This window comes from Cetorhinus maximus, unplaced genomic scaffold (assembly GCF_964194155.1).
Source record: "Cetorhinus maximus unplaced genomic scaffold, sCetMax3.hap1.1 HAP1_SCAFFOLD_457, whole genome shotgun sequence".
Taxonomy (NCBI): domain Eukaryota; kingdom Metazoa; phylum Chordata; class Chondrichthyes; order Lamniformes; family Cetorhinidae; genus Cetorhinus; species Cetorhinus maximus.
In genome coordinates this window covers 32,372-60,000 of record NW_027596401.1, presented here as the reverse complement: position 1 = coordinate 60,000, position 27,629 = coordinate 32,372, and the positions used below count along the sequence as shown (strand labels likewise).

The 27,629-nt window shown below is 52.4% G+C and overlaps 1 protein-coding gene across 1 annotated transcript in view; it reads left to right on the top strand.

The window, feature by feature from the left end:
* LOC144673739 (myelin-associated glycoprotein-like) overlaps window positions 1-27,629 on the top strand; it is a 47,151-nt gene that overhangs the window by 3,838 nt on the left and 15,684 nt on the right. Inside the window, exons 4-6 of the mRNA XM_078535440.1 lie at window positions 471-746; window positions 3,208-3,495; window positions 4,568-4,667. Coding sequence (XP_078391566.1) covers window positions 471-746; window positions 3,208-3,495; window positions 4,568-4,667 — 664 coding nt within the window. The remainder of the gene's footprint in view (window positions 1-470; window positions 747-3,207; window positions 3,496-4,567; window positions 4,668-27,629) is intronic.

Genomic DNA, 27,629 nt, shown 5'->3' with positions numbered 1-27,629 from the left:
GGGAGTACAGAAGGCAAATCACTGGGGAGGATTAATAACAACATTTAGACAAAGCAAAACAGACACTGAGGTTCAGTTGCAAAAGACAAACTGTTAAAACATTCATATCTTACTAAGACCACACTGGGAGCACTGTGCACAGTTCCGGTCTCCATATCCCTTGGTTAGACCACACTGGGAGCACTGTGCACAGTTCCAGTCTCCATATCCCCTGTTTAGACCACACTGGGAGCACTGTGCACAGTTCCAGTCTCCATATCCCTTGGTTAGACCACACTGGGAGCACTGTGCACAGTTCCAGTCTCCATATCCCTTGGTTAGACCACACTGGGAGCACTGTGCACAGTTCCGGTCTCCGTATCCCTTGGTTAGACCACACTGGGAGCTCTGTGCACAGTTCTGGAGTGGGTGGGGAGGTGATAGGGGCTTTCTGCTGCGCCATCTCTTGAACAATCCCTGTTTTCTTCCAGATTCTCCCAAGGAGACGGCGGTGAGGGTGGTCGGAGGTCGGCCTGCGATAAGAGAGGGGGACAACGTCACGCTGACCTGCTTCAGCAAAAGTAACCCCCCGGTCGCCAACTACAGCTGGTTCCGGCTTGGCAACAGCAACTGGACCGAGCTGACCCCGAGCGGCCAGTCCGTTAACCTGGGCCTGGTGACGCGGGACAATGATGCCTGGTTCTACTGCAGAGCGGAGAGCGCACTGGGATCCAGCGACTCGAGCCCCCTGTTCATCAGCGCTGAGTGTAAGTGTTCCCCAAGTGGGGAGAGCGGCTGTAATCCCTCTGGCCATTTCTTAACACTATTCAATGCAAGTGGCCAGCCAGACTCCATTGAATTCAGCTCATCCAAGACTCAGAGTCAGAATATGGAGTCTGCAAAGTCCCATTGACCCAACTCTGTCCTATTGCTCACTCAACCCCACTCATCCTCATTTCCAAATCACTTCCCTTTCAAATCTATCTCTGTAAGCTCCTCCAGCCCCTACAACCCTCCCTATCTCTGTAACCTCCTCCAGCCCCTACAACCCTCCCTATCTCTGTAACCTCATCCAGCCCCTACAACCCTCCCTATCTCTGTAACCTCCTCCAGCCCATACAACACACCCTATCTCTGTAACCTCCTCCAGCCCCTACAACCCTCCCTATCTCTGTAACCTCATCCAGCCCCTACATCCCTCCCTATCTCTGTAACCTCCTCCAGCACCTACAACCCTCCCTATCTCAGTAACCTCCTCCAGCCCCTACAACCCTCCCTATCTCTGTAACCTCCTCCAGCCCCTACACCCCTCCCTTTCTCTGTAACCTCCTCCAGCCCCTACAACCCTCCCTATCTCTGTAACCTCCTCCAGCCCCTACATCCCTCCCTATCTCTGTAACCTCCTCCAGCTCCCTACAACCCTCCCTATCCCTGTAACCTCCTCCAGCTCCCTACAACCCTCCCTATCTCTGTAACCTCCTCCAGCCCCTACAACACCCCCTATCTCTGTAACCTCCTCCAGCCCCTACAACCCTCCCTATCTCTGTAACCTCCTCCAGCCCCTACAACCCTCCCTATCTCTGTAACCTTCTCCAGCCCCTACATCCCTCCCTATCTCTGTAACCTCCTCCAGCCCCTACAACCCTCCCTATCTCTGTAACCTCCTCCAGCCCCTACAACCCTCCCTATCTCTGTAACCTCCTCCAGCACCTACAACCCTCCCTATCTCTGTAACCTCCTCCACCCCCTACAACCCTCCCTATCTCTGTAACCTCCTCCAGCCCCTACAACCCTCCCCATCTCTGTAACCTCCTCCAGCCCCTACACCCCTCCCTATCTCTGTAACCTCCTCCACCCCCTACAACCCTCCCTATCTCTGTAACCTCCTCCAGCCCTTACAAACCTCCAAGATCTCTGCGCTCCTCCAATTCCGGCCTCTTGACCATCCCCCGATTCCCATCGCTCCACCATCGGCGGCCGTGCCTTCAGCTGCCTGGGGACCCTGAGGTCTGGAATTCCCTCCCTAAACCACTCCGTCTCTCTCTGTCTGTCTGTCTGTCTCTCTCACTCTCTCCTCCCTTAGACACGCCTTAGACAATGTTTTGGTCATCTGTCCCTAACATCTCCTTATGTGATTCCTGTGAAGCGTCTTGGGAAACATTAGGACGTTACTGGTGATATATAAATGCAAATTTGTCCATGCTACAGTGCTGAGGGGAACATGGGAATCCTGGAAGGTATCCCAACCTGATGTAGCGGATAAATGAAATGGATTAACTAGGCACTCTGCTCCTTCGCTGTCGGTGGGATCTTGCTGTGCACAAGCATAGCTGCCCATTTCCTACAACAGCGGCCACGCTTGACTGGGTGAGAGATGCTTTGGGAAGTGGGGGGGGCATCCTGAAGTGGGAAGGACACTGGAGAAAGGTGAATTTTCAGTTCTACTGTCATCAGGGGTGTCTTGCTACAGTTGTACAGGGTGTCGGTGAGACCACATCTGGAGAGCTGTGGACAGGTTTGGTCTCCTTATTTAAGGAAGGGTGTAAACACGTTAGAAGTCGTTCAGAGGAGCCTCCCTCGACAGACATCTGGGACGGAGGCGGGGGTTACCTTACGAAAGGAGAGATTGGGCAGGTTGGGCCTTGGACCCATTGGGGTTGAGAAGCACGAGAGGTGGGTGAACCCATCGAAACACAGAAAGATCCCTGAGGAGGGGGGGGGTCTGGACAGGCGGGGGGATGCTGAGAGGAGGAGGGGGGGAGAGACAAGAACCAGGAGGGTAGGGGGACACAGTTTCAAGACGAGAGGGGGTGGGTGGGTCAACCATTGAAGATGGACATGAGGGAAAAGCGTGGAGATTCCGTGGAACTCTCTTCCCCAGAGAGCGGCGGAGGGGTGAATATTTTTGAGGCGGAGGTTGGTAGATCCTTGACCAACGAAGGGGTCAAAGGTTATCGGTAGGGGGGAGGGGGTAGGCGGGGAATGTGGGGTTGAGGTTACAATCAGATCAGCCATGGTCTTATTGAAAGGAGGAGCAGAATCGAGGGGCCGAATGGCCTCCACCTGCCCCCCGGTTGCATTCCAGAGCCGGAATGTGACCGGGGAGCAAGAGGAGGCCATTCGGCCCCCTCGATCCTGCTAAGGAGGTGGGCAGCCATCCCCCTCGGGTTCCCCACGGAAACGCGCGATCTCTCACCGACAGTGTGTTGTGAACGGTCTCGTCGACAGACGCAGCGGAGGCTGTGCCGAACCCCGGCTGCTCGAGGGGAGCGCAGACCGAGTGCGTCTGCGTCGTCGCGGGCAACCCGCCGGTCACCATCGCCTGGGAGCTGGACGGCGGGGTCGTCGGGGGCAACCGGACGGGGTCACCGGGGGTCAGAGCGTCCGCAGAGGTCAGCGGCCACCAAGCCAGAAGCACCCTGACCGTGACCCGGGGTCCCGGGGAGTTCAACGCCGTGTGCATCGGGAGCAATCGACACGGGGAGACGCGGCTGGAGTTCCACTTGTGTGCGAAAGGTAAGAGGTTTCCTCTTGGTAAACTGTCCCCATCAAACACTCCCAGGACAGGTACAGCACGGGGTTAGATACAGAGTAAAGCTCCCTCTACACCGTCCCCATCAAACTCTCCCAGGACAGGTACAGCACGGGGTTAGATACAGAGTAAAGCTCCCTCTACACTGTCTCCATCAAACACTCCCAGGACAGGTACAGCACGGTGTTAGATACAGAGTAAAGCTCCATCTACACTGTCCCCATCAAACACTCACAGGACAGGTACAGTATGGGGTTAGATACAGAGTAAATCTCCATCTACACTGTCTCCATCAAACACTCCCAGGACAGGTACAGCACGGGGTTAGATACAGAGTAAAGCTCCCTCTACACTGTCCCCATCAAACACTCCCAGGACAGGTACAGCAGGGGGTTAGATACAGAGTAAAGCTCCCTCTACACTGTCCTCATCAAACACTCCCAGGACAGGTACAGCACGGTGTTAGATACAGAGTAAAGCTCCATCTACACTGTCCCCATCAAACACTCACAGGACAGGTACAGCATGGGGTTAGATACAGAGTAAATCTCCATCTACACTGTCTCCATCAAACACTCCCAGGACAGGTACAGCACGGGGTTAGATACAGAGTAAAGCTCCCTCTACACTGTCCCCATCAAACACTCCCAGGACAGGTACAGCAGGGGGTTAGATACAGAGTAAAGCTCCCTCTACACTGTCCCCATCAAACACTCCCAGGACAGGTACAGCAGGGGGTTAGATACAGAGTAAAGCTCCCTCTACACTGTCCCCATCAAACACTCCCAGGACAGGTACAGCACGGGGTTAGATACAGAGTAAAGCTCCCTCTACACTGTCCCCATCAAACACTCCCAGGACAGGTACAGCACGGGGTTACATACAGAGTAAAGCTCCCTCTACACTTTCCCCATCAAACTCTCCCAGGACAGGTAGAGGTCAATAGCTTTCTGATGTTCAGTAATCTAACCAAGGGGACAGATTCTAATGGATTGGCAGCTCTATAGAAAGCAAGCCTGCGTTGCAATGGCAGTGACTGTCCATTACTTCCTCCAGATGTGTTGGAGCCGTTGTGGATCGGATTGATCGGAGCACTGGCTGGGGCAGTAATTGCAGCTGCCCTCACTGCATCCATGTGCGGCCTGATTAATGCCACGTAAGTGCCCCTCACTACTCTACAGCTGGGGTTCAAGGGTAACCTGGTGGGAAACTGCGAGATGCAGAATGTTCAAACAGATCCTTCAGGTTTCTGACACCAGAGTCTTTGACTTAGAAAGAATTACAGAACAGGCAGCGTATCGAGAACACAGAGGGCCAGTATATAATAAAGGGTCCGATTCTAAAGGGGGGTGCCGGAGCAGAGGGACCTGGGGGTTTATGTCCATCTATCATTGAAGATGGCAGGACAGGTTGAGAGAGCGTTTAATGAGGCAGACAGTATCCTGGGCTTTATTAACAGGGGCAAAGAGTACAAGAGCAAGGAGGTTATGTTAAACCTGTATAAAACACGGGTTTAGCCCCAACTGGAGTATTGTGTCCAGTCGGCTCCACACTTTAGGAAGGATGTGAAGGCTTTAGAGAGAGTGCGGAAAAGATTCACGAGAATGGTTCCAGGGATGAGGGACTTCAGTTCCGTGGACAGATCGGAGAAGCTGGGACTGTTCTCCTCGGAGAAGAGAAGCTCGAGAGGAGATTTGATCGAGGTGTTCAAAACCATGAGGGGTCCGGGGACAGAGTCGATCGGGAGAAACTGTTCCCGCTGGGGGGGATTGATGGAGAACCAGAGGGACACGGGTTTAAGGTCATCGGTAAAAGAAGCAACGGCGACACGAGGAGAAACTCTTTCACACAGCGAGCGGTGAGGATCCGGAACGTTCTCCCCGAGAGTGTGGGGGATACAGATTCAATCGGGGATTTCCAAAGGGACTTGGATTGTTATGTGGTGAGGGAGAATGTGCAGGATTACGGGGAGGTGAGTGGCAATAGGTGAGTTACTCCTTCGGAGAGCCAGCACAGACATGAGGGGCCGAATAGCCTCATTCTGTGCTGTAAGCATTCTGTGACAAGGAGACCATTCGGCCCACAGTGCTGGCTGATAGTCACCCAGTCTATAATCCCGCATTCCCACCCTTGGTAGGTAAACTCGAGGGATTATAGCGCTTCAAGTGTGTTTTTAAAAGTGATGAAGTTCATGTCTATCTCACCCTTTCAGGCAGCGAGTTCCAGATGCCCAGGACCCTCTGGATGAAATCATTCCCCCTCAAAACCTTCCAATGAATCTGTGCCCCCCATCGTTGAGGATCCTTCATTCTATTAGAGCTCTTCATAGTTTCTGAGGTCTCGGTTAAATCAACCCTCACCCTTCTCTGTGGCAGATAACAATCCCAGACTCATCAAACTCCCCAGATCACAAAATCTCCCCAGCCGCGGAACTATCCTCTGTAAATCTATTCGGCACCCTCTCTTGTGTGACCACATCCTTCCTGTAGTGCGGTGACCAGAACTGTGCACGGTACGTGGGCTATGGACTAAACAGAGAACTATATAGTCCGAGGGTAACCCGCTTGCTCATATATTCCACACTGCGAATAATAGAAGAGAGTACATGGGGCCGTGGGAGCGGATTAAATGGGTGGGTAGACTCATAGATAGGGGAGAGTGTACATGGGGATGTGGGAGGGGATTAAATGGGTGGGTAGAGTCAGTGATAGGGGAGAGTGTACAAGGGGCTGTGGGAGGGGATTAAATGGGTGGGTAGACTCAGAGATAGGGGAGAGTGTACATGGGACTGTGGGACGGGATAAAATGGGTGGGTAGAGTCAGTGATAGGGGGAGAGTGTACATGGGGCTGAGGGAGGGGATTAAATGGGTGGGTAGAGTCAGTGATAGGGGGAGAGTGTACATGGGGCTGTGGGAGGGGATTAAATGGGTGGGTAGTGTCAGTGATGGGGGGAGAGTGTACATGGGGATGTGGGATGGGATTAAATGGGTGGGTAGAGTCAGTGATAGGGGAGTGTACATGGGGCATTGGGAGGGGATTAAATGGGTGGGTAGAGTCAGTGTAAGGGGTGAGTTTACATGGGGCTGTGGGAGGGGATTAAATGCCTGGGTAGAGTCAGTGATGGGGGGGAGAGTATACATGGGGATGTGGGAGGGGATTAAATGTGTGGGTAGAGTCAGTAATGGGGGGAGAGTGTACATGAGCCATTGGGAGGGGATTAAATGGGTGGGAAGAGTCAGTGATGGGGGGAGAGTGTACATGGGGCTGTGGGAGCGGATTAAATGGGTGGGTAGAGTCAGTGATAGGGGAGAGTGTACATGGGGAGGTGGGATGGTTTTAAATGGTTGGGTAGAGTCACTGATGGGGAGAGTGTACATGGGGCTGTGGGAGGGAATTAAATGGGTGGGTAGAGTCAGTGATAGGGGGATAGTGTTCATGGGGATGTGGGAAGGGATTAAATGGGTGGGTAGAATCAGTGATAGGGGGAGAGTGTACATGGGACATTGGGAGGGGATTAAATGGGTGGGTAGATTCAGTGATAGGGTGAGAGTGTGCATGGGGATGTGGGAGGGGATTAAATGAGTGGGTAGAATCAGTGATGTGGGGAGAGTGCTCATGGGGATGTGGGAGGAGATTAAATGGTTGGGTAGAGTCAGTGATAGAGGAGAGTGTACATGGGGATGTGGGAGGGGATTAAATGGGTGGGTAGAGTCAGTGATAGGGGAGAGTGTACATGGGGCTGTGGGAGGGGATTAAATGGGTGGGTAGAGTCAGTGATAGGGGAGAGTGTACATCGGGCATTGGGAGGGGATTAAATGGGTGGGTAGAGTCAGTGATATGGGACAGTGTACATGGGGATGTGGGAGGGGATTAAATGGGTGTGTAGAGTCAGTGATAGGGGAGAGTGTACATGGGGCTGTGGGAGGGGATTAAATGGGTGGGTAGAGTCAGTGATGCGGGGAGAGTGTACATGGGGAAGTGGGAGGCGATTAAATGGGTGGGTAGAGTCAGTGATAGGGGAGAGTGTACATGGGGATGTGGGAGGGGATTAAATGGTTGGGTAGAGTCAGTGATAGGGGAGAGTGTACATGAGTATTTGGGAGGGGATTAAATGGGTGGGTAGAGTCAGTGATGGGGGGAGAGTGTACATGGGCCATTGGGAGGGGATTAAATGGGTGTGTCGAGTCAGTGATGGGGGGAGAGTGTACATGGGGCTGCGGGAGTGGATTAAATGGGTGGGTACAGTCAGTGATAGGGGAGAGTGTACATGGGGATGTGGGAGGGGATTAAATGGGTGGGTAGAGTCACTGACAGGGGAGAGAGTACATGGGGCAAGTGGGAGGCGATTATATGGGTGGGTAGAGTCAGTGATAGGGGAGAGTGTACATGGGGCTGTGGGTGGGGATTAAATGGGTGGGTAGAGTCAGTGATAGGGGGAGGGGGTACATGGGGATGTGGGAGGGGATTAAATGGGTGGGTAGAGTCAGTGATATGGGGAGAGTGTACATGGAGATGTGGGAGGGAATTAAATGGGTGGGTAGAGTCAGTGATAGGAGAGAGTGTACATGGGGCTGAGGGAGGGGATTAAATGGGTGGGTAGAGTCAGTGATAGGGGGAGAGTGTACATGGGGCTGTGGGAGGGGATTAAATGGGTGGGTAGTGTCAGTGATGGGGGGAGAGTGTACATGGGGATGTGGGAGGGGATTAAATGGGTGGGTAGAGTCAGTGATAGGGGAGTGTACATGGGGCATTGGGAGGGGATTAAATGGGTGGGTAGAGTCAGTGTAAGGGGTGAGTTTACATGGGGCTGTGGGAGGGGATTAAATGCCTGGGTAGAGTCAGTGATGGGGGGGAGAGTGTACATGGGGATGTGGGAGGGGATTAAATGTGTGGGTAGAGTCAGTGATAGGGGAGAGTGTACATCGGGCATTGGGAGGGGATTAAATGGGTGGGTAGAGTCAGTGATATGGGACAGTGTACATGGGGATGTGGGAGGGGATTAAATGGGTGTGTAGAGTCAGTGATAGGGGAGAGTGTACATGGGGCTGTGGGAGGGGATTAAATGGGTGGGTAGAGTCAGTGATGCGGGGAGAGTGTACATGGGGAAGTGGGAGGCGATTAAATGGGTGGGTAGAGTCAGTGATAGGGGAGAGTGTACATGGGGATGTGGGAGGGGATTAAATGGTTGGGTAGAGTCAGTGATAGGGGAGAGTGTACATGAGTATTTGGGAGGGGATTAAATGGGTGGGTAGAGTCAGTGATGGGGGGAGAGTGTACATGGGCCATTGGGAGGGGATTAAATGGGTGTGTCGAGTCAGTGATGGGGGGAGAGTGTACATGGGGCTGCGGGAGTGGATTAAATGGGTGGGTACAGTCAGTGATAGGGGAGAGTGTACATGGGGATGTGGGAGGGGATTAAATGGGTGGGTAGAGTCACTGACAGGGGAGAGAGTACATGGGGCAAGTGGGAGGCGATTATATGGGTGGGTAGAGTCAGTGATAGGGGAGAGTGTACATGGGGCTGTGGGTGGGGATTAAATGGGTGGGTAGAGTCAGTGATAGGGGGAGGGGGTACATGGGGATGTGGGAGGGGATTAAATGGGTGGGTAGAGTCAGTGATATGGGGAGAGTGTACATGGAGATGTGGGAGGGAATTAAATGGGTGGGTAGAGTCAGTGATAGGAGAGAGTGTACATGGGGCTGAGGGAGGGGATTAAATGGGTGGGTAGAGTCAGTGATAGGGGGAGAGTGTACATGGGGCTGTGGGAGGGGATTAAATGGGTGGGTAGTGTCAGTGATGGGGGGAGAGTGTACATGGGGATGTGGGAGGGGATTAAATGGGTGGGTAGAGTCAGTGATAGGGGAGTGTACATGGGGCATTGGGAGGGGATTAAATGGGTGGGTAGAGTCAGTGTAAGGGGTGAGTTTACATGGGGCTGTGGGAGGGGATTAAATGCCTGGGTAGAGTCAGTGATGGGGGGGAGAGTGTACATGGGGATGTGGGAGGGGATTAAATGTGTGGGTAGAGTCAGTAATGGGGGGAGAGTGTACATGAGCCATTGGGAGGGGATTAAATGGGTGGGAAGAGTCAGTGATGGGGGGAGAGTGTACATGGGGCTGTGGGAGCGGATTAAATGGGTGGGTAGAGTCAGTGATAGGGGAGAGTGTACATGGGGAGGTGGGATGGTTTTAAATGGTTGGGTAGAGTCACTGATGGGGAGAGTGTACATGGGGCTGTGGGAGGGAATTAAATGGGTGGGTAGAGTCAGTGATAGGGGGAGAGTGTTCATGGGGATGTGGGAAGGGATTAAATGGGTGGGTAGAATCAGTGATAGGGGGAGAGTGTACATGGGACATTGGGAGGGGATTAAATGGGTGGGTAGATTCAGTGATAGGGTGAGAGTGTGCATGGGGATGTGGGAGGGGATTAAATGAGTGGGTAGAATCAGTGATGTGGGGAGAGTGTTCATGGGGATGTGGGAGGAGATTAAATGGTTGGGTAGAGTCAGTGATAGAGGAGAGTGTGCATAGGGATGTGGGAGGGGACTAAATGGGTGTGTAGAGTCAGTGATAGGGGAGAGTGTACATGAGGCTGTGGGAGGGGATTAAATGGCTGGGTTGAGTCATTGATGGGGAAAGAGTGTACATGGGGATGTGAGAGGGGATTAAATGGGTAGGTAGAGTCAGTGATAGGGGTAGAATGTACATAGGTATGTGGGAGGGGATTAAATGGGTGGGTAGAGTCAGTGATAGGGGAGAGTGTAATTGGGGCATTGGGAGGGGATTAAATGGGTGGGTAGAGTCAGTGATAGGGGTGAGTGTACATGGGGCTGTGGGAGGGGATGAAATGGCTGGGTAGAGTCAGTGATGGGTGGGAGAGTGTACATGGGGATGTGGGAGGGGATTAAAAGTGTGGGAAGAGTCAGTGATGGGGGGAGAGTGTACATGGGCCATTGGGAGGGGATTAAATGGGTGGGTAGAGTCAGTGATGGGGGGAGAGTGTACGTGGGGCTGTGGGACCGGATTAAATGGGTGGGTAGAGTCAGTGATAGGGGAGAGTGTACATGGGAATGTGGGATGGGATTAAATGTGTGGGTAGAGTAACTGAAAGGGGAGAGTGTACATGGGGCTGTGGGGGGGAATTAAATGGGTGGGTAGAGTCAGTGATAGGCGGAGAGTGTACATGGGGATGTGGGAAGGGATTAAATGGGTGGGTAGAATCAGTGATAGGGGGAGATTGTACATGGGACATTGGGAGGGGATTAAATGGGTGGAGGGAGTCAGTGATAGGGGGAGAGTGTACATGGGGCTGTGGGAGGGGATTAAATGGGTGGGTAGAGTCAGTGACAGGGGAGAGTGTACATGGGGCTGTGGAACAGGATTAAATGGGTGGGTAGAGTCAGTGATGTGGGGGGGAGTGTACATGGGGATGTGGGAGGGGATTAAATGGGTGGGTAGAGACAGTGATATGGGAGAGTGTACATGGGGATGTGGGAGGGGATTAAATGGGTGTGTAGAGGCAGTGATAGGGGAGAGTGTACATGGGGATGTGGGAGGGGATTAAATGGTTGGGTAGAGTCAGTGATAGGGGAGAGTGTACATGGGGATATGGGAGGGGATTAAATGGGTGGGTAGAGTCATTGATGGCGGGGAGAGTGTACATGGGCATTTGGGAGGGGATTAAATGGGTGGGTAGAGTCAGTGATGGGGGGAGAGTGTACATGGGGCCGCGGGAGTGGATTAAATGGGTGGGTAGAGTCAGTGATAGGGGAGAGTGTACATGGGGATGTGGGAGGCGATTAAATGGGTGGGTAGAGTCATTGATAGGGGAGAGTGTACATGGGGCAAGTGGAAGGCCATTAAATGGGTGGGTAGAGTCAGTGATAGGGGAGATTGTACATGGGGCTGTGGAATGGGATTAAATGGGTGGGTAGAGTCAGTGATGGGGAGGAGAGTGTACATAGGGATGTGGGAGGGGACTAAATGGGTGTGTAGAGTCAGTGATAGGGGAGAGTGTACATGAGGCTGTGGGAGGGGATTAAATGGCTGGGTTGAGTCAGTGATGGGGAAAGAGTGTACATGGGGATGTGAGAGGGGATTTAATGGGTGGGTAGAGTCAGTGATAGGGGGAGAGTGTACATGGGGATGTGGGAGGGGTTTAAATGGTTGGGTAGAGTCAGTGATAGGGGAAGAGTGTACATGTGGATGTGGGAGGGGATTAAATGGGTGGGTAGAGTCAGTAATAGGGGGAGATTGTACATGGAGATGTGGGAGAGGATTAAATGGGTGGGTAGAGTCAGTGATGGTGGGAGAGTGTACATGGGCCATTGGGAGCGGATTAAATGGGTGGGTTGAGACAGTGATAGGGGGAGAGTGTACATGGGGATGTGGGAGGGGATTAAATGGGATGGTAGAGACAGTGATGGGGAGAGAGTGCACATTGGTCATTGGGAGGGGATTAAATGTGTTGGTAGAGAAAGTGATGGGGGGGAGAGTGTAAATGGGGCTGTGGGAGAGGATTATTTGGCGGGTAGAGTCAGTGATAGGGGGAGAGTGCACATGGGGATGTGAGAGGGGATTAAATGGGTGGGTAGAGTCAGTGATTGAGGAGAGTGTATATGGGGCTTTGGGAGGGGATTAAATGGGTGGGTAGAGTCAGTGGTGGGGGGTGAGTGTACATCGGGCTGTGGGAGGGGACTAAATGGGTGGGTAGAGTCAGTGATAGGGGTGAGTGTACATGGGGGTGTGGGAGGGGTATAAATGGATGGGTAGAGTCAGTGATAGGGGAGAGTGTACATGGGGCTTTGGGAGGGGATTAAATGGGTTGGTAGAGTCAGTGATAGGGGGAGAGTGTACATGGAGATGTGGGAGTAGATTAAATGGGTGGGTAGTGTCAATGACAGGGGAGAGTGTACATGGGGTTGTTGGAGGGGATTAACTGGGTGGGTCGAGTTAATGATGCGGGGTAGAGTGTACATGGGATTGTGGGAGGGGGATTAAATGTGTGGGTAGAGTCAATGACAGGCGAGAGTGTACATGGGGATGTGGGAGGGTATTAAATGGGTGGGTAGAGTCATTAATAGGGGGAGAGTGTACATAGTGATGTGGGAGGGGATTAAATGGGTGGGTAGAGTCAGTGATAGGGGAGAGTGTACATGGGGATGTGGGAGGGGATTAAATGCGTGGGTAGAGTCAGTGATGGGGGGAGAGTGTACATAGGGATGTGGGAGGGGATAAATGGGTGGGTAGAGTCAGTGATAGGGGAGAGTGTACATGGGGATGTGGGAGGGGATTAAATGCGCGGGGAGAGTCACTGATAGGGGAGAGTGAACATGGGGCTGTGGGATGGGATTAAATGGGTGGGTAGAGTCAGTGATGGGGCGGAGAGTGTACATGGGGATGTGGGAAGGGATTAAATGGGTGTGTAGAGTCAGTGATAGGGGAGAGTGTACATGGGGCTGAGGGAGGGGATTAAATGGGTGGGTAGAGTCAGTGATAAGGGAGAGTGTACATGGGGCTGTGGGAGAGGATTAAATGAGTGGGTAGAGTCAATGATAGGGGAGAGTGTACATGGGGATGTTGGGAGGGGATTAAATGGGTGGGTAGAGTCAGTGTTAGGGGGGAGTTTACATGGGGCTGTGGGAGGGGATTAAATGCCTGGGTAGAGTCAGTGATGGGTGGGAGAGTGTACAAGGGGATGTGGGAGGGGATTAAATGTGTGGGTAGAGTCAGTAATGGGGGGAGAGTGTACATCAGCCATTGGGAGGGGATTAAATGGGTGGGTAGAGTCAGTGATGTGGGGTGACTGTACATGGGGCCGTGGGAGCGGATTAAATGGGTGGGTAGAGTCAGTGATAGGGGAGAGTGTACATGGGGAGGTGGGATGGTATTAAATGGGTGGGTAGAGTCACTGATGGGGAGAGTGTACATGGGGCTGTGGGAGGGAATTAAATGGGTGGGTAGAGTCAGTGATAGGGGGAGAGTGTACATGGGGATGTGGGAAGGGATTAAATTGGTGGGAAGAGTCAGTGATAGGGGAGAGTGTACATGGGGGTGTGGGAGTGGATTAAATGGGTGGGTAGAGTCAGAGATAGGGGAGAGTGTACATGGGGATGTGGGAGGGGATTAAATGGTTGGGTAGAGTCAGTGATAGGTGAGAATGTACATGGGGATGTGGGAGGGGATTAAATGGGATGGTAGAGTCAGTGATAGGGGGAGAGTGCACATTGGCCATTGGGAGGGGATTAAATGTGTGGGTAGAGTCAGTTATGGGGGGGAGAGTGTAAATGGGGCTGTGGGAGAGGATTATTTGTTGGGTAAAGTCAGTGATAGGGCGAGAGTGCACATGGGGATGTGGGAGCGGATTAAATGGGTAGGTAGCTCAGTGATAGGGGGAGAGTGTTCATGAGGCTGTGGGAGGGGATTAAATGGGTGGGTAGTGTCAGTGATAGGGGTGAGTGTACATGGGGCTGTGGGAGGGTACTAAATGGGTGGGTAGAGTCAGTGATAGGGGAGAGTGTACATGGGGGTGTGGGAGGGGTATAAATGGATGGGTAGAGTCAGTGATAGGGGAGAGTGTTCATGGGGCTTTGGGAGGGGATTAAATGGGTGGGTAGTGTCAGTGATAGGGGGAGAGTGTACATGGAGATGTGGGAGTAGATTAAATGGGTGGGTAGAGTCAATGACAGGGCAGAGTGTACATGGGGTTGTTGGAGGGGATTAACTGGGTGGGTCGAGTTAATGATGCGGTGTAGAGTGTACATGGGATTGTGGGAGGGGGATTAAATGTGTGGGTAGAGTCAATGACAGGCGAGAGTGTACATGGGGATGTGGGAGGGTATTAAATGGGTGGGTAGAGTCAGTAATAGGGGGAGAGTGTACATAGGGATGTGGGAGGGGATTAAATGGGTGGGTAGAGTCAGTGATAGGGGAGAGTGTACATGGGGATGTGGGAGGGGATTAAATGCGTGGGTAGAGTCAGTGATGGGGGGAGAGTGTACATAGGGATGTGGGAGGGGATAAATGGGTGGGTAGAGTCAGTGATAGGGGAGAGTGTAAATGGGGATGTGGGAGGGGATTAAATGGGTGGGTAGAGTCAATGAGAGGGGGAGAGAGTACACGGGGCTGTGGGAGGGGATTAAATGGGTGGGTAGAGTCAGTGATAGGGAGAGATTGTACATGGGGCTGTGGGAGGGGATTAAATAGTTGGGTAGAGTCAGTGATAGGGGGAGAGTGTACATGGGGCGGTGGGAGGGGATTAAATGGGTGGGTAGAGTCAGTGATAGGGGGAGAGTGTACATGGGGCTGTGGCAGGGGATTAAATGGGTGGGTAGAGTCAGTGATAGGGGGAGAGTGTACATGGGGATGTGGGAGGGGATTAAATGGGTGGGTAGAGTCAGTGATAGGGGAGAGTGTACATGGGGCATTGGGAGGGCATTAAATGGGTGGGTAGAGTCAGTGTATGGGGGAAGTTTACATCGGGCTGTGGGAGGGGAATAAATGCCTGGGTAGAGTCAGTGATGGGGGGGAGAGTGTACAAGGGGATGTGCGAGGGGATTAAATGTGTGGGTAGAGTCAGTAATGGGGGGAGAGTGTACATCAGCCATTGGGAGGGGATTAAATGGGTGGGTAGAGTCAGTGATGGGGGGAGACTGTACATGGGGCTGTGGGAGCGGATTAAATGGGTGGGTAGAGTCAGTGATAGAGGAGAGTGTACATGGGGATGTGGGAGGTGATTAAATGGGTGGGTAGAGTCAGTGATAGGGGAGAGTGTACATGGGGCTGTGGGAGGGGATTAAATGGGTGGGTAGAGTCAGTGATTGGGGAGAGTGTACATGGGGCTGTGGGAGAGGATTAAATGGGTGGATAGAGTCAGTGATAAGGGAGAGTGTACATGGGGATGTGGGAGGGGATTAAATGGTTGGGTAGAGTCAGTGATAGGGGAGTGTGTACATGGGGATATGGGAGGGGATTAAATGGGTGGGTAGAGTCATTGATGGGGGGAGAGTGTACATGGGCAATTGGGAGGGGATTAAATGGGTGGGTAGAGTCAGTGATGGGGAGAGAGTGTACATGGGGCCGCGGGAGTGGAATAAATGGGTGGGTAGAGTCAGTGATAGGGGAGAGTGTACATGGGGATGTGGGAGGGGATTAAATGGGTGGGTAGAGTCACTGATAGGGGAGAGTGTACATGGGGCAAGTGGAAGGCGATTAAATGGGTGGGTAGAGTCAATGATAGGGGAGATTGTACATGGGGCTGTGGGAGGGGATTAAATGGGTGTGTAGAGTCAGTGATAGGGGAGAGTGTAGATGAGGCTGTGGGAGGGGATTAAATGGGTGGGTAGAGTCAGTGATGGGGAAAGAGTGTACATGGGGATGTGAGAGGGGATTTAATGGGTGGGTAGAGTCAGTGATAGGAGAGAGTGTACATGGGGCTGAGGGAGGGGATTAAATGGGTGGGTAGAGTCAGTGATAGGGGGAGAGTGCACATGGGACATTGGGAGGGGATTAAATGGGTGGGTAGATTCAGTGATAGGGGGAGAGCGTGCATGGGGATGTGGGAGGGGATTAAATGAGTGGGTAGAATCAGTGATGTGGGGAGAGTGTACATGGGGATGTGGGAGGAGATTTAATGGTTGGGTAGAGTCAGTGATTGGGGAGAGTGCACATGGGGCTGTGGGAAGCGATTAAATGGGTGGTTAGATTCAGTGATTGGGGAGAGTGTACATGGGGCTGTGGGAGAGGATTAAATGGGTGGGTTGATTCAGTGATAGGGGAGAGTGTACATGGGGCTGTGGAAGGGATATAATGGGTGGGAATAGTCAGTGAAGGGGGAGAGTGTACATGGGGATGTGGTAGGGTATTAAATGGGTGGGTAGAGTCAGTGATACGGGGAGAGTGTACATAGGGATGTGGGAGGCGATTAAATGGGTGGGTAGAGTCAGTGATAGGGGAGACTGTACATCGGGCATTGGGAGGGGATTAAATGCGTGGGCAGAGTCTGTCATAGGCGACAGTGAACATGGGGCTGTGGGATGGGATTAAATGGGTGGGTAGAGTCAGTGATGGGGGGGAGAGTGTACAAGGGGATGTGGGAGGGAATTAAATGGGTGGGTAGAGTCAGTGGTATGGGCGAGTGCACATGGGGATTTGGGAGGGTATTAAATGGGTGTGTAGAGTCAGTGATAGGGGAGAGTGTACATGGGGCTGTGGGAGGGGATTAAATGGTTGGGTAGAGTCAGTGATAGGGGAGAGTGTACATGGGTATGTGGGAGGCGATTAAATGGGTGGGTAGAGTCAGTGATGGGGGGAGAGTGTACATGGGCCATTGGGAGGGGATTAAATGGGTGGGTAGAGTCAGTGATGGGGGGAGAGTGTACATGGGGCTGCGGGAGTGGATTAAATGGGTGGGTACAGTCAGTGATAGGGGAGAGTGTACATGGGTATGTGGGAGGGGATTAAATGGGTGGGTAGAGTCACTGATAGGGGAGAGAGTTCATGGGGCAAGTGGGAGGCGATTAAATGGGTGGGTAGAGTCAGTGATAGGGGAGAGTGTACATGGGGCTGTGGGAGGGGATTAAATGGGTGGGTAGAGTCAGTGATGGGGAAATAGTGTACATGGGGATGTGGGAGGGGCTTAAATGGGTGTGTAGAGTCAGTGATAGGGGAGAGTGTACATGAGGCTGTGGGAGGGGATTAAATGGGTGGGTAGAGTCAGTGATGAGGAAATAGTGTACATGGGGATGTGGGAGGGGATTTAATGGGTGGGTAGAGTCAGTGATAGGGGGAGAGTGTACATGTGGATGTGGGAGGGGATTAAATGGGTGGGTAGATTCAGAGATAGAGGGAGACTGTACATGGGGTTGTGGGAGTGCATTAAAAGGGAGGGTAGAGTCTGTGATATGGGAGAGCGTACATGGGGCTGTGGGAGAGGATTAAATGGGTGGGTAGAGTCAGTGATAGGGGGAGAGTGTACATGAAGATGTGGGAGGTGGATAAAATGGGTGGGTAGAGTCAGTGATAGGGGGAGAGTGTACATGGGCCTTTGGGAGCGGATTAAATGGGTGGGTTGAGTCAGTGATAGGGGGAGAGTGTACATTGGGATGTGGGAGGGGATTAAATGGTTGTGTAGAGTCAGTGATGGGGGAGAGTGTACATGGGGATGTGGGAGGGGATTAAATGGGATGGTAGAGTCAGTGATGGGGGGAGAGTGTACATTGGCCATCGGGGGGGGACTAAATGTGTGGGTAGAGTCAGTGGGGGAGAGTGTAAATGGGGCTGTGGGAGGGCATTATTTGGTGGGTAGAGTCAGTGATAGGGGGAGAGTGCACATGGGGCTTTGGGAGGGGATTAAATGGGTGGGTAGAGTCAGTGATAGGGGGAGAGTGTACATGGGTATGTGGGAGTAGATTAAACGGGTGGATAGAGTCAATGACAGGGGAGAGTGTACATGGGGTTGTTGGAGGGGATTAACTGGGAGGGTAGAGTCAGTGATGGGGGAGAGTGTACATTAGGATGTGGGAGGGGATTAAATGGGTGGGTAGAATCAGTGATAGGGGGAGAGTGTACATGGGACATTGGGAGGGGATTAAATGGGTGGGTCGAGTCAGTGATGGGGAGAGAGTGTACATGGGGCTGTGGTAGGGGATTAAATGAGTGGGTAGAATCAGTGATGGGGGGAGTGTCTACATGGGGATGTGGGAGTGGATAAAATTGGTGTGTAGAGTCAATGATAGGGGAGAGTGTACATGAGGCTGTGGGAGAGGATGAAATGGGTGGGTTGAGTTAGTCAGGTGGAAAGAGTGTACATGGGGATATGGGAGGGCTTTAAATGGTTCGGTAGAGTCAGTGATAGGGGGAGAGTGTACATGGGGATGTGGGAGGGGATTAAATGGGTTGGTAGAGTCAGTGATAGAGGGAGAGTGTACATGAGGCTGTGGGAGAGGATTAAATGGGTGGGTAGAGTCAGTGATAGTGGTGCGTACACATGGGTTTGTGGGAGGGGATTAAATGGGTGGGTAGAGTCAGTGATGGGGGGAGAGTGTACATGGGGCTGTGGGAGGGGATTAAATGGTTGGGTAGAGTCAGTGATATGGGAGAGTTTACATGGGGATGTGGGTGGGGATTAAATGGGTGTGTAGAGTCAGTGATAGGGGAGAGTGTACATGTGGATGTGGGAGGGGATTAAATGGGTGAGTAGAGTCAGTGATAGGGGGAGAGTGTACATGGGGATGTGGGAGGGGATTAAATGTGTGGGTAGAGTCAGTGAGAGGGGGAGAGTGTACATGGGGCTGTGGGAGGGGATTAAATGGGTGGGTAGAGTCAGTGATAGGGGGAGAGTGTACATGGGGCTGTGGGAGGGGATTAAATGGGTGGGTAGAGTCAGTCATAAGGGGAGAGAGTACATGGGGATGTGGGAGGGGATTAAATGGGTGTGTAGAGTTATTGATAGGGGGAGAGTGTACATGGGGCTGTGGGAGGGGATTAATTGGGTGGGTAGAGTCAGTGATAGGGGAGAGTGTACATGGGGCTGTGGGAGAGGATTAAATGAGTGGGTAGAGTCAATGAAAGGTGAGAGTGTACATGGGGATGTTGGGAGGGGATTAAATGGGTGGGTAGAGTCAGTGATAGAGGGAGAGTGTACATGGGGCTGTGGGAGGGGATTAAATGGATGGGTAGAGTCAGTGAAAAGGGGGAGAGCGTACATGGGGCTGTGGGAGGGGATTAAATGGGTGGGTAGAGTCAGTGATAGGGGGAGAGTGTACATGGGGCTGTGGCAGGGGATTAAATGGGTGGGTAGTGTCAGTGATGGGGGGAGAGTGTACATGGGGATGTGGGAGGGGATTAAATGGGTGGGTAGAGTCAGTGATAGGGGAGAGTGTACATGGGGCTGTGGGAGGGGATTAAATGGGTGGGTAGAGTCAGTGATAGGGGGAGAGTGTACATGGGGCTGTGGGAGGGGATTAAATGGGTGGGTAGAGTCAGTCATAAGGGGAGAGAGTACATGGGGATGTGGGAGGGGATTAAATGGGTGTGTAGAGTTATTGATAGGGGGAGAGTGTACATGGGGCTGTGGGAGGGGATTAATTGGGTGGGTAGAGTCAGTGATAGGGGAGAGTGTACATGGGGCTGTGGGAGGCGATTAAATGGGTGGGTAGAGTCAGTGATAGGGAGAGTGTACATGTGGATGTGGGAGGGGATTAAATGGGTGAGTAGAGTCAGTGATAGGGGGAGAGTGTACATGGGGATGTGGGAGGGGATTAAATGTGTGGGTAGAGTCAGTGAGAGGGGGAGAGTGTACATGGGGCTGTGGGAGGGGATTAAATGGGTGGGTAGAGTCAGTGATAGGGGGAGAGTGTACATGGGGCTGTGGGAGGGGATTAAATGGGTGGGTAGAGTCAGTCATAAGGGGAGAGAGTACATGGGGATGTGGGAGGGGATTAAATGGGTGTGTAGAGTTATTGATAGGGGGAGAGTGTACATGGGGCTGTGGGAGGGGATTAATTGGGTGGGTAGAGTCAGTGATAGGGGAGAGTGTACATGGGGCTGTGGGAGAGGATTAAATGAGTGGGTAGAGTCAATGAAAGGGGAGAGTGTACATGGGGATGTTGGGAGGGGATTTAATGTGTGGGTAGAGTCAGTGAGAGGGGGCGAGAGTACACGGGGCTGTGGGAGGGGATTAAATGGGTTGGTAGAGTCAGTGATAGGGGGAGATTGTTCATGGGGCTGTGGGAGGGGATTAAATTGGTGGGTAGAGTCAGTGATAGAGGGCGAGTGTACATGGGGCTGTGGGAGGGGATTAAATGGATGGGTAGAGTCAGTGAAAAGGGGGAGAGCGTACATGGGGCTGTGGGAGGGGATTAAATGGGTGGGTAGAGTCAGTGATAGGGGGAGAGTGTACATGGGGCTGTGGCAGGGGATTAAATGGGTGGGTAGTGTCAGTGATGGGGGGACAGTGTACATGGGGATGTGGGAGGGGATTAAATGGGTGGGTAGAGTCAGTGATAGGGGAGAGTGTACATGGGGCATTGGGAGGGGAATAAATGGGTGGGTAGAGTCAGTGTAAGGGGTGAGTGTACATGGGGCTGTGGGAGGGGATTAAATGGCTGGGTAGATTCACTGATGGGGGGGAGAGTGTACATGGGGATGTGGGAGCGGATTAAATGTGTGGGTAGAGTCAGTAATGGGGGGAGAGTGTACATGAGCCATTGAGAGGGGATTCAATGGGTGGGTAGAGTCAGTGATGGGGGGAGAGTGTACATGGGGCTGTGGGAGCGGATTAAATGGGTGGGTAGAGTCAGTGATAGGGGAGTGTGTACATGGGGAGGTGGGATGGTATTAAATGGGTGGGTAGAGTCACTGATAGGGGAGAGTGTACATGGGGCTGTGGGAGGGAAATAAATGGGTGGGTAGAGTCAGTGATAGGGGGAGAGTGCACATGGGACATTGGGAGGGGATTAAATGGGTGGGTAGATTCAGTGATAGGGGGAGAGTGTACATGGGGATGTGGGAGGAGATTAAATGGGTGGGTAGAGTCACTGAGAGGGGAGAGAGTTCATGGGGCAAGTGGGAGGCGATTAAATGGGTGGGTAGAGTCAGTGATAGGGGAGAGTGTACATGGGGCTGTGGGAGGGGATTAAATGGGTGGGTAGAGTCAGTGATGGGGAGGAGAGTGTACATAGGGATGTGGGAGGGTCTTAAATGGGTGTGTAGAGTCAGTGATAGGGGAGAGTGTACATGAGGCTGTGGGAGGGGATTAAATGGGTGGGTAGAGTCAGTGATGGGGAAAGAGCGTACATGGGGATGTGGGAGGGGATTTAAAGGGTGGGTAGAGTCAGTGATAGGGGGAGATTGTACATGTGGATGTGGGAGGGGATTATATGGTTGGGTAGAGTCAGAGATAGAGGGAGAGTGTACATGGGGTTGTGGGAGTGCATTAAAAGTTTGGGTAGAGTCTGTGATATGGGAGAGCCTACATGGGGCTGTGGGAGGGGATTAAATGGGTGGGTAGAGTCAGTGATAGGGGGAGAGTGTACATGGGGATGTGGGAGGTGGATAAAATGGGTGGGTAGAGTCAGTGATAGGGGGAGAGTGTACATGGCCCTTTGGGAGTGGATTAAATGGGTGGGTTGAGTCAGTGATTGGGGGAGAGTGTACATGGGGATGTGGGAGGGGATTAAATGGGAAGGTAGAGTCAGTGATGGGGGGAGAGTGTACATTGGCCATTGGGCGGGGACTAAATGTGTGGGTAGAGTCAGTGATGGGGGGAGAGTGTAAATGGGGCAGTGTGAGGGCATTATTTGGTGGGTAGAGTCAGTGATAGGGGGAGAGTGCACATGGGGCTTTGGGAGGGGATTAAATGGGTGGGTAGAGTCAGTGATAGGGGGAGAGTGTACATGGGTATGTGGGAGTAGATTAAATGGGTGGATAGAGTCAATGACAGGGGAGAGTGTACATGGGGTTGTTGGAGGGGATTAACTGGGTGGGTAGAGTCAGTGATGGGGGAGAGTGTACATGGGAATGTGGGAGGGGATTAAATGGGTGATTAGAGTCAGTGATAGGGGGAGAGTGTACATAGGGTTGTGGGAGGGGATTAAATGGGTGGGTAGAGTCAGTGATAGGGGAGATTGTACATGGGGCTGTGGGATGGGATTAAATGGGTGGGTAGAGTAAGTGATGGGGGGAGAGTGTACATGGGGATGTGGGAGGGGATTAAATGGGTGGGTAGAGTCAGTGATATTCGAGAGTGTACATGGAGATGTGGGAGGGGATTAAATGGGTGTGTAGAGTCAGTGATAGGGGAGTGTATACATGTGGATGTGGGAGGCGATTAGATGGGTCGGTAGAGTCAGTGATGGGGGGAGAGTGTACATGGGCCATTGGGAGGGCATTAAATGGGTGGGAAGAGTCAGTGATGGGGGGAGAGTGTACATGGGGCTGTGGGTGGGGATTAAATGGGTGGGTAGAGACAGTGATAGGGGGAGAGTGTACATGGGGATGTGGGAGGGGATTTAAAGGGTGGGTAGAATCATTGATAGGGGGAGAGTGTACATGGGGCATTGGGAGGGGATTAAATTGGTGGGTAGAGTTAGTGATAGGGGGAGAGAGTACATGGGGATGTGGAAGGGGATTAAATGAGTCGTTAGAATCAGTGATCGGGGGGAGAGTGCAAATGGGGCTGTGGGAGTGGTTTAAATGGGTGGGTACCGTCAGTGATGGGGGAGAGTGTACATGGGGCTGTGTTACAGGATTAAATGGGTGGTTAGAGTCAGTGATACGGGAGATTGAACATGGGGCTGTGGGAGGGGATTAAATGGGTGGGTAGAGTCAGTGATGGGGGAGAGTGTACATGGGAATGGGGGAGGGGATTAAATGGGTGGGTAGAGTCAGTGATAGGGGGAGAGTGCACATAGGGATGTGGGATGGGATTAAATGGGTGGGTAGAGTCAGTGAAGGGGAGAGTGTACATGGGGATGTGGGAGTGGATTAAATGGGTGGGTAGAGTCAGTGATATGGGAGAGTGTACATGGGGATGTGGGAGGGGATTAAATGGGTGTGTAGAGTCAGTGATAGGGGAGAGTGTACATGGGGCTATGAGAGGGGATTAAATGGGTGGGTAGAGTCAGTGATGGGAGAGAGTGTACATGGGGAAGTGGGAGTGGATTAAATGGGTGGGTAGAGTCAGTGATATGGGAGAGTGTACATGGGGATGTGGGAGGGGATTAAATGGGTGTGAAGAGTCAGTGATAGGGGAGAGTGTACATGGGGCTATGGGAGGGGATTAAATGGGTGGGTAGAGTCAGTGATAGGGGAGACTGTACATGGGGATGTGGGAGCGGTTTAAATGGGTGGTTAGAGTCACTGATAGCGGAAAGTGTACATGGGGCCGTGGGAGGGGATTAATTGGGTGGGTAGAGTCAGTGATAGGGGGAGAGTGTACATGGGGATGTGGGAGAGGATTAAATGTGTTGGTAGAATCAGTGATATGGGGAGCGTGTACATGGGCCATTGGGAGGGGATGAAATGGGTGGGTAGAGTCCGTGATGGGGGGGAGAGTGTACATGGGGATGTGGGAGGCGATTAAATGGGTGGCTAGAGTCAGTGATAGGGGAGAGTGTACATGGGGATGTGGGAGGGGAGTTAATGGTTGGGAAGAGTCAGTGATAGGGGAGAGCGTACATGGGGATGTGGGAGGGGATTAAATGTGTGGGTAGGGTCAGTGATAGGGGGAGAGTGTAGATGGGCCATTGGGAGGGGATTAAATGGGTGGGTAGAGACAGTGATGGCGGGAGTGTGTTCATGGGGATGTGGGAGGGGATTAAATGGGTGGGTAGAGACAGTGATAGGGGAGAGTGTACATGGGGCTGTGGGAGGGGATTAAATGGGTGGGTAGAGTCAGTGATTGGGGGAGAGTGTACATGGGGATGTGGGAGGGGATTAAATGGGTGGGTAGAATCAGTGATAGGGGGAGAGTGTACATGGGACATTGGGAGGGGATTAAATGGGTGGGTCGAGTCAGTGATAGGGAGAGAGTGTACATGGGGATGTGGGAGGTGATTAAATGAGTGGGTAGAATCAGTGATGGGGGGAGTGTCTACATGGGGATGTGGGAGTGGATTAAATTGGTGTGTAGAGTCAATGATAGGGGAGAGTGTACATGAGGCTGTGGGAGGGGATGAAATGGGTGGGTAGAGTTAGGCAGGTGGAAAGAGTGTACATGGGGATATGGGAAGGCTTTAAATGGTTCGGTAGAGTCAGTGATAGGGGGAGAGTGTACATGGGGATGTGGGAGGGGATTAAATGGGTTGGTAGAGTCAGTGATAGAGGGAGAGTGTACATGGGGCTGTGGGAGTGCATTAAATGGGTGGGTACAGTCAGTGATAGTGGAGAGCGTACATGGGGCTGTGGGACGGAATTAAATGGGTGGGTAGAGTCAGTGATAGGGGGACTTTGTACATGGGGATGTAGGAGTTGGATAAAATGGGTGGGTAGAGTCAGTAATAGGGTGAGATTTTACATGGGGATGTGGGAGAGGATTAAATGGATGGGTAGAGTCAGTGATGGGGGGTGAGTGTACATGGTGCTGTGGGAGGGGATTAAATGGGTGGGTAGAGTCAGTGATGGGGTGAGAGTGTACATGGGGCTGTGGGAGTGGGTTAAATGGGTGGGTAGAGTCAGTGATAGGGGTGAGTGTATATGGGTGTGTGGGAGGGGTTTAAATGGGTCGGTAGAGTCAGTGATAGGGGAGAGTGTACATGGGGCTTTGGGAGGGGATTAAATGGGTGGGTAGAGTCAGTGATAGGGGGAGAGTGTACATGGGGAAGTGGGACTAGATTAACTGGGTGGGTAGAGTCAATGACAGGGGAGAGTGTACATGGGGTTGTGGGAGGGTATTAAATGGGTGGCTATAATTAATGATGGGGGGGAGAGTGTACATGGGACTGTGGGAGGGGGATTAAATGGGTGGGTAGAGTCAATGACAGGGGAGAGTGTACATGGGGATGTGGAGGGGATTAAATTGGGTCGGTAGAGTCACTGATAGGGGGAGAGTGTACATGGGTCTGTGGGAGTGGAATTAAATGGGTGGGTAGAGTCAGTGTTAGGGGTGAGTGTACATGGGGCTGTGGGAGGGGATTAAATGGGTGGGTAGAGTCAGTCATAGGGGGAGAGTGTAGATGGGGCTGTGGGAGGGGATTAAATGGGTGGGTAGAGTCAGTGATAGGGGGAGAGTGTACCTGGGCCTGTGGGAGGGTGATTAAATGTGTGGGTAGAGTCAGTGATAGTGGGAAAGTGTACATGGGGCTTTGGGATGGGATTAAATGGGTGGGTAGAGTCAGTGATAGGGGGAGAGTGTAAATGAGGCTGTGGGAGAGGATTAAATGGGTGGGTAGAGTCAGTGATGGGTGGAGAGTGTACATGGGGCTGTGGGAGGGGATTAAATGGGTGGGTAGAGTCAGTGATAGGGGAGAGTGTACATGGGGCTTTGGGAGGGGATTAAAATGGGTGTGTAGAGTCAGTGATAGGGGAGAGTGTACATGGGGATGTGAGAGTATATTAAATGGGTGGGTAGAGTCAATGACAGGGGAGAGTGAACATGGTGATGTGGGAGGGGATTAAATGGTTGGGTAGAGTCAGTGAAAGGGGAGAGTGTACATGGGGCTGTGGGAGGGGATTAAATTGGTGTGTAGAGTCAATGATGGGGGGAGAGAGTGTACATGGGGATGTGGGAGGGGATTAAATGGGTGGGTAGAGTCAGTGATATGGGAGAGTGTACATGGGGATGTGGGAGGGGATTAAATGGGTGGGTAGAGTCAGTGATAGGGGAGAGTGTACATGGGGCTGTGGGAGGGGATTAAATGGGGGGTTAGAGTCAGTGATAGGGGAGAGTGTACATGGGGCTGTGGGAGGGGAATAAATGGGTGGGTAGAGTCAGTGATATGGGAGAGTGTACATGGGGATGTGGGAGGCGATTAAATAGGTGGGTAGAATCAGTGATAGGGGAGAGTGTACATGGGGCTGTGAGAGGGGATTAAATGATTGGGTAGAGTCAGTGATAGGGGAGAGTGTACATGGGGATGTGGGAGGTGATTAAATGGGTGGGTAGATTCTGTGATGGGGGGAGAGTGTACATGGTGCTGTGGGAGGGGATTAATTGGGTGGGTAGAGTCAGTGATAGGAGGAGAGTGCACATGGGGATGTGGGAGGGGATTAAATGGGTGGGTAAAATCAGTGATAGGGGGAGAGTGTACATGGGGCATTTGGAGGGGATTAAATGGGTGGGTAGAGTCTGTGATAGGGGGACAGTGTACATGGGGATGTGGGAGGGGCTTAAATGAGTGGGTAGAATCAGTGATGGGGGGAGAGTGTACATTGGGCTGTGGGAGGGGATTAAATGGGTGGGTAGAGTCAGTGATAGGGGAGAGTGTACATGGGGATGTGAGAGGGGATTAAATGGTTGGGTAGACTCAGTGATAGGGGAGAGTGTACATGGGGATGTGGGAGGGGAATTAAATGGGTGGGTAGAGTCAGAGATGGGGGGAGAGTGTACATGGGCCATTGGGTGGGGATTAAATGGGTGGGTAGAGGTCACTGATGGGGGGGAGAGTGTACATGGTGCTTGTGGGAGGGCATTAAATGGGTGGGTAGAGTCAGTGATGGGTGAGAGTGTACATGGGGCTGTGGGAGGGGATTAAATGGGTGGGTAGAGTCAGTGATAGGGTTGAGTGTACATGGGGGTGAGGGAGGGGTTTAAATGGGTGGGTAGAGTCAGTGATAGAGGAGATTTTACATGGGGCTTTGGGAGGGGATTAAATGGTTGGGTTGAGTCAGTGATGGGGTGAGACTGTACACGGGGCTGTGGGAGGGGATTAAATGGGTGGGAAGAGTCAGTGATAGGGGTGAGTGTACATGGGTGTGTGGGAGGGGTTTAATTGGGTCGGTAGAGTCAGTGATAGGGGAGAGTGTACATGGGGCTTTGGGAGGGGATTAAATGGGTGGGTAGAGTCAGTGAATAGGGGAGAGTGTACATGGGGATGTGGGAGTAGATTAAATGGGTGGGTAGAGTCAATGACAGGGGGAGAGTGTACATGGGGTTGTGGGAGGGGATTAAATGGGTGGGTATATTGGTGATGGAGGGGAGAGTGTACATGGGACTATGGGAGGGGGATTAAATGAGTGGGTAGAGTCAATGACAGGGGATAGTGTACATGGGGATGTTGGGAGGGTGATTAAATGGGTGGGTAGAGTCACTGATAGGGGGAGAGTGTACATGGGGCTGTGGGAGGGGAATTAAATGGGTGGGTAGAGTCAGTGATGGGGTGAGTGTACATGGGGTTGTGGGAGGGGATAAATGGGTGGGTAGAGTCACTCATAGGGGAGAGTGTTGATGGGCTGTGGGAGGGGATTAAAATGGGTGGGTAGAGGTCAATGATAGAGGGGAGAGTGTACCTGTGCCTGTGGGAGAGGATTAAATGCGTGGGTAGAGTCAGTGATAGTGGTGTGTACACATGGGTTTTTGGGGGGGGATTAAATGGGTGGGTAGAGTCAGTGATGGGGAGAGAGTGTACATGGTGCTGTGGGAGGGGATTAAATGGGTGGGTAGAGTCAGTGAAAGGGGTG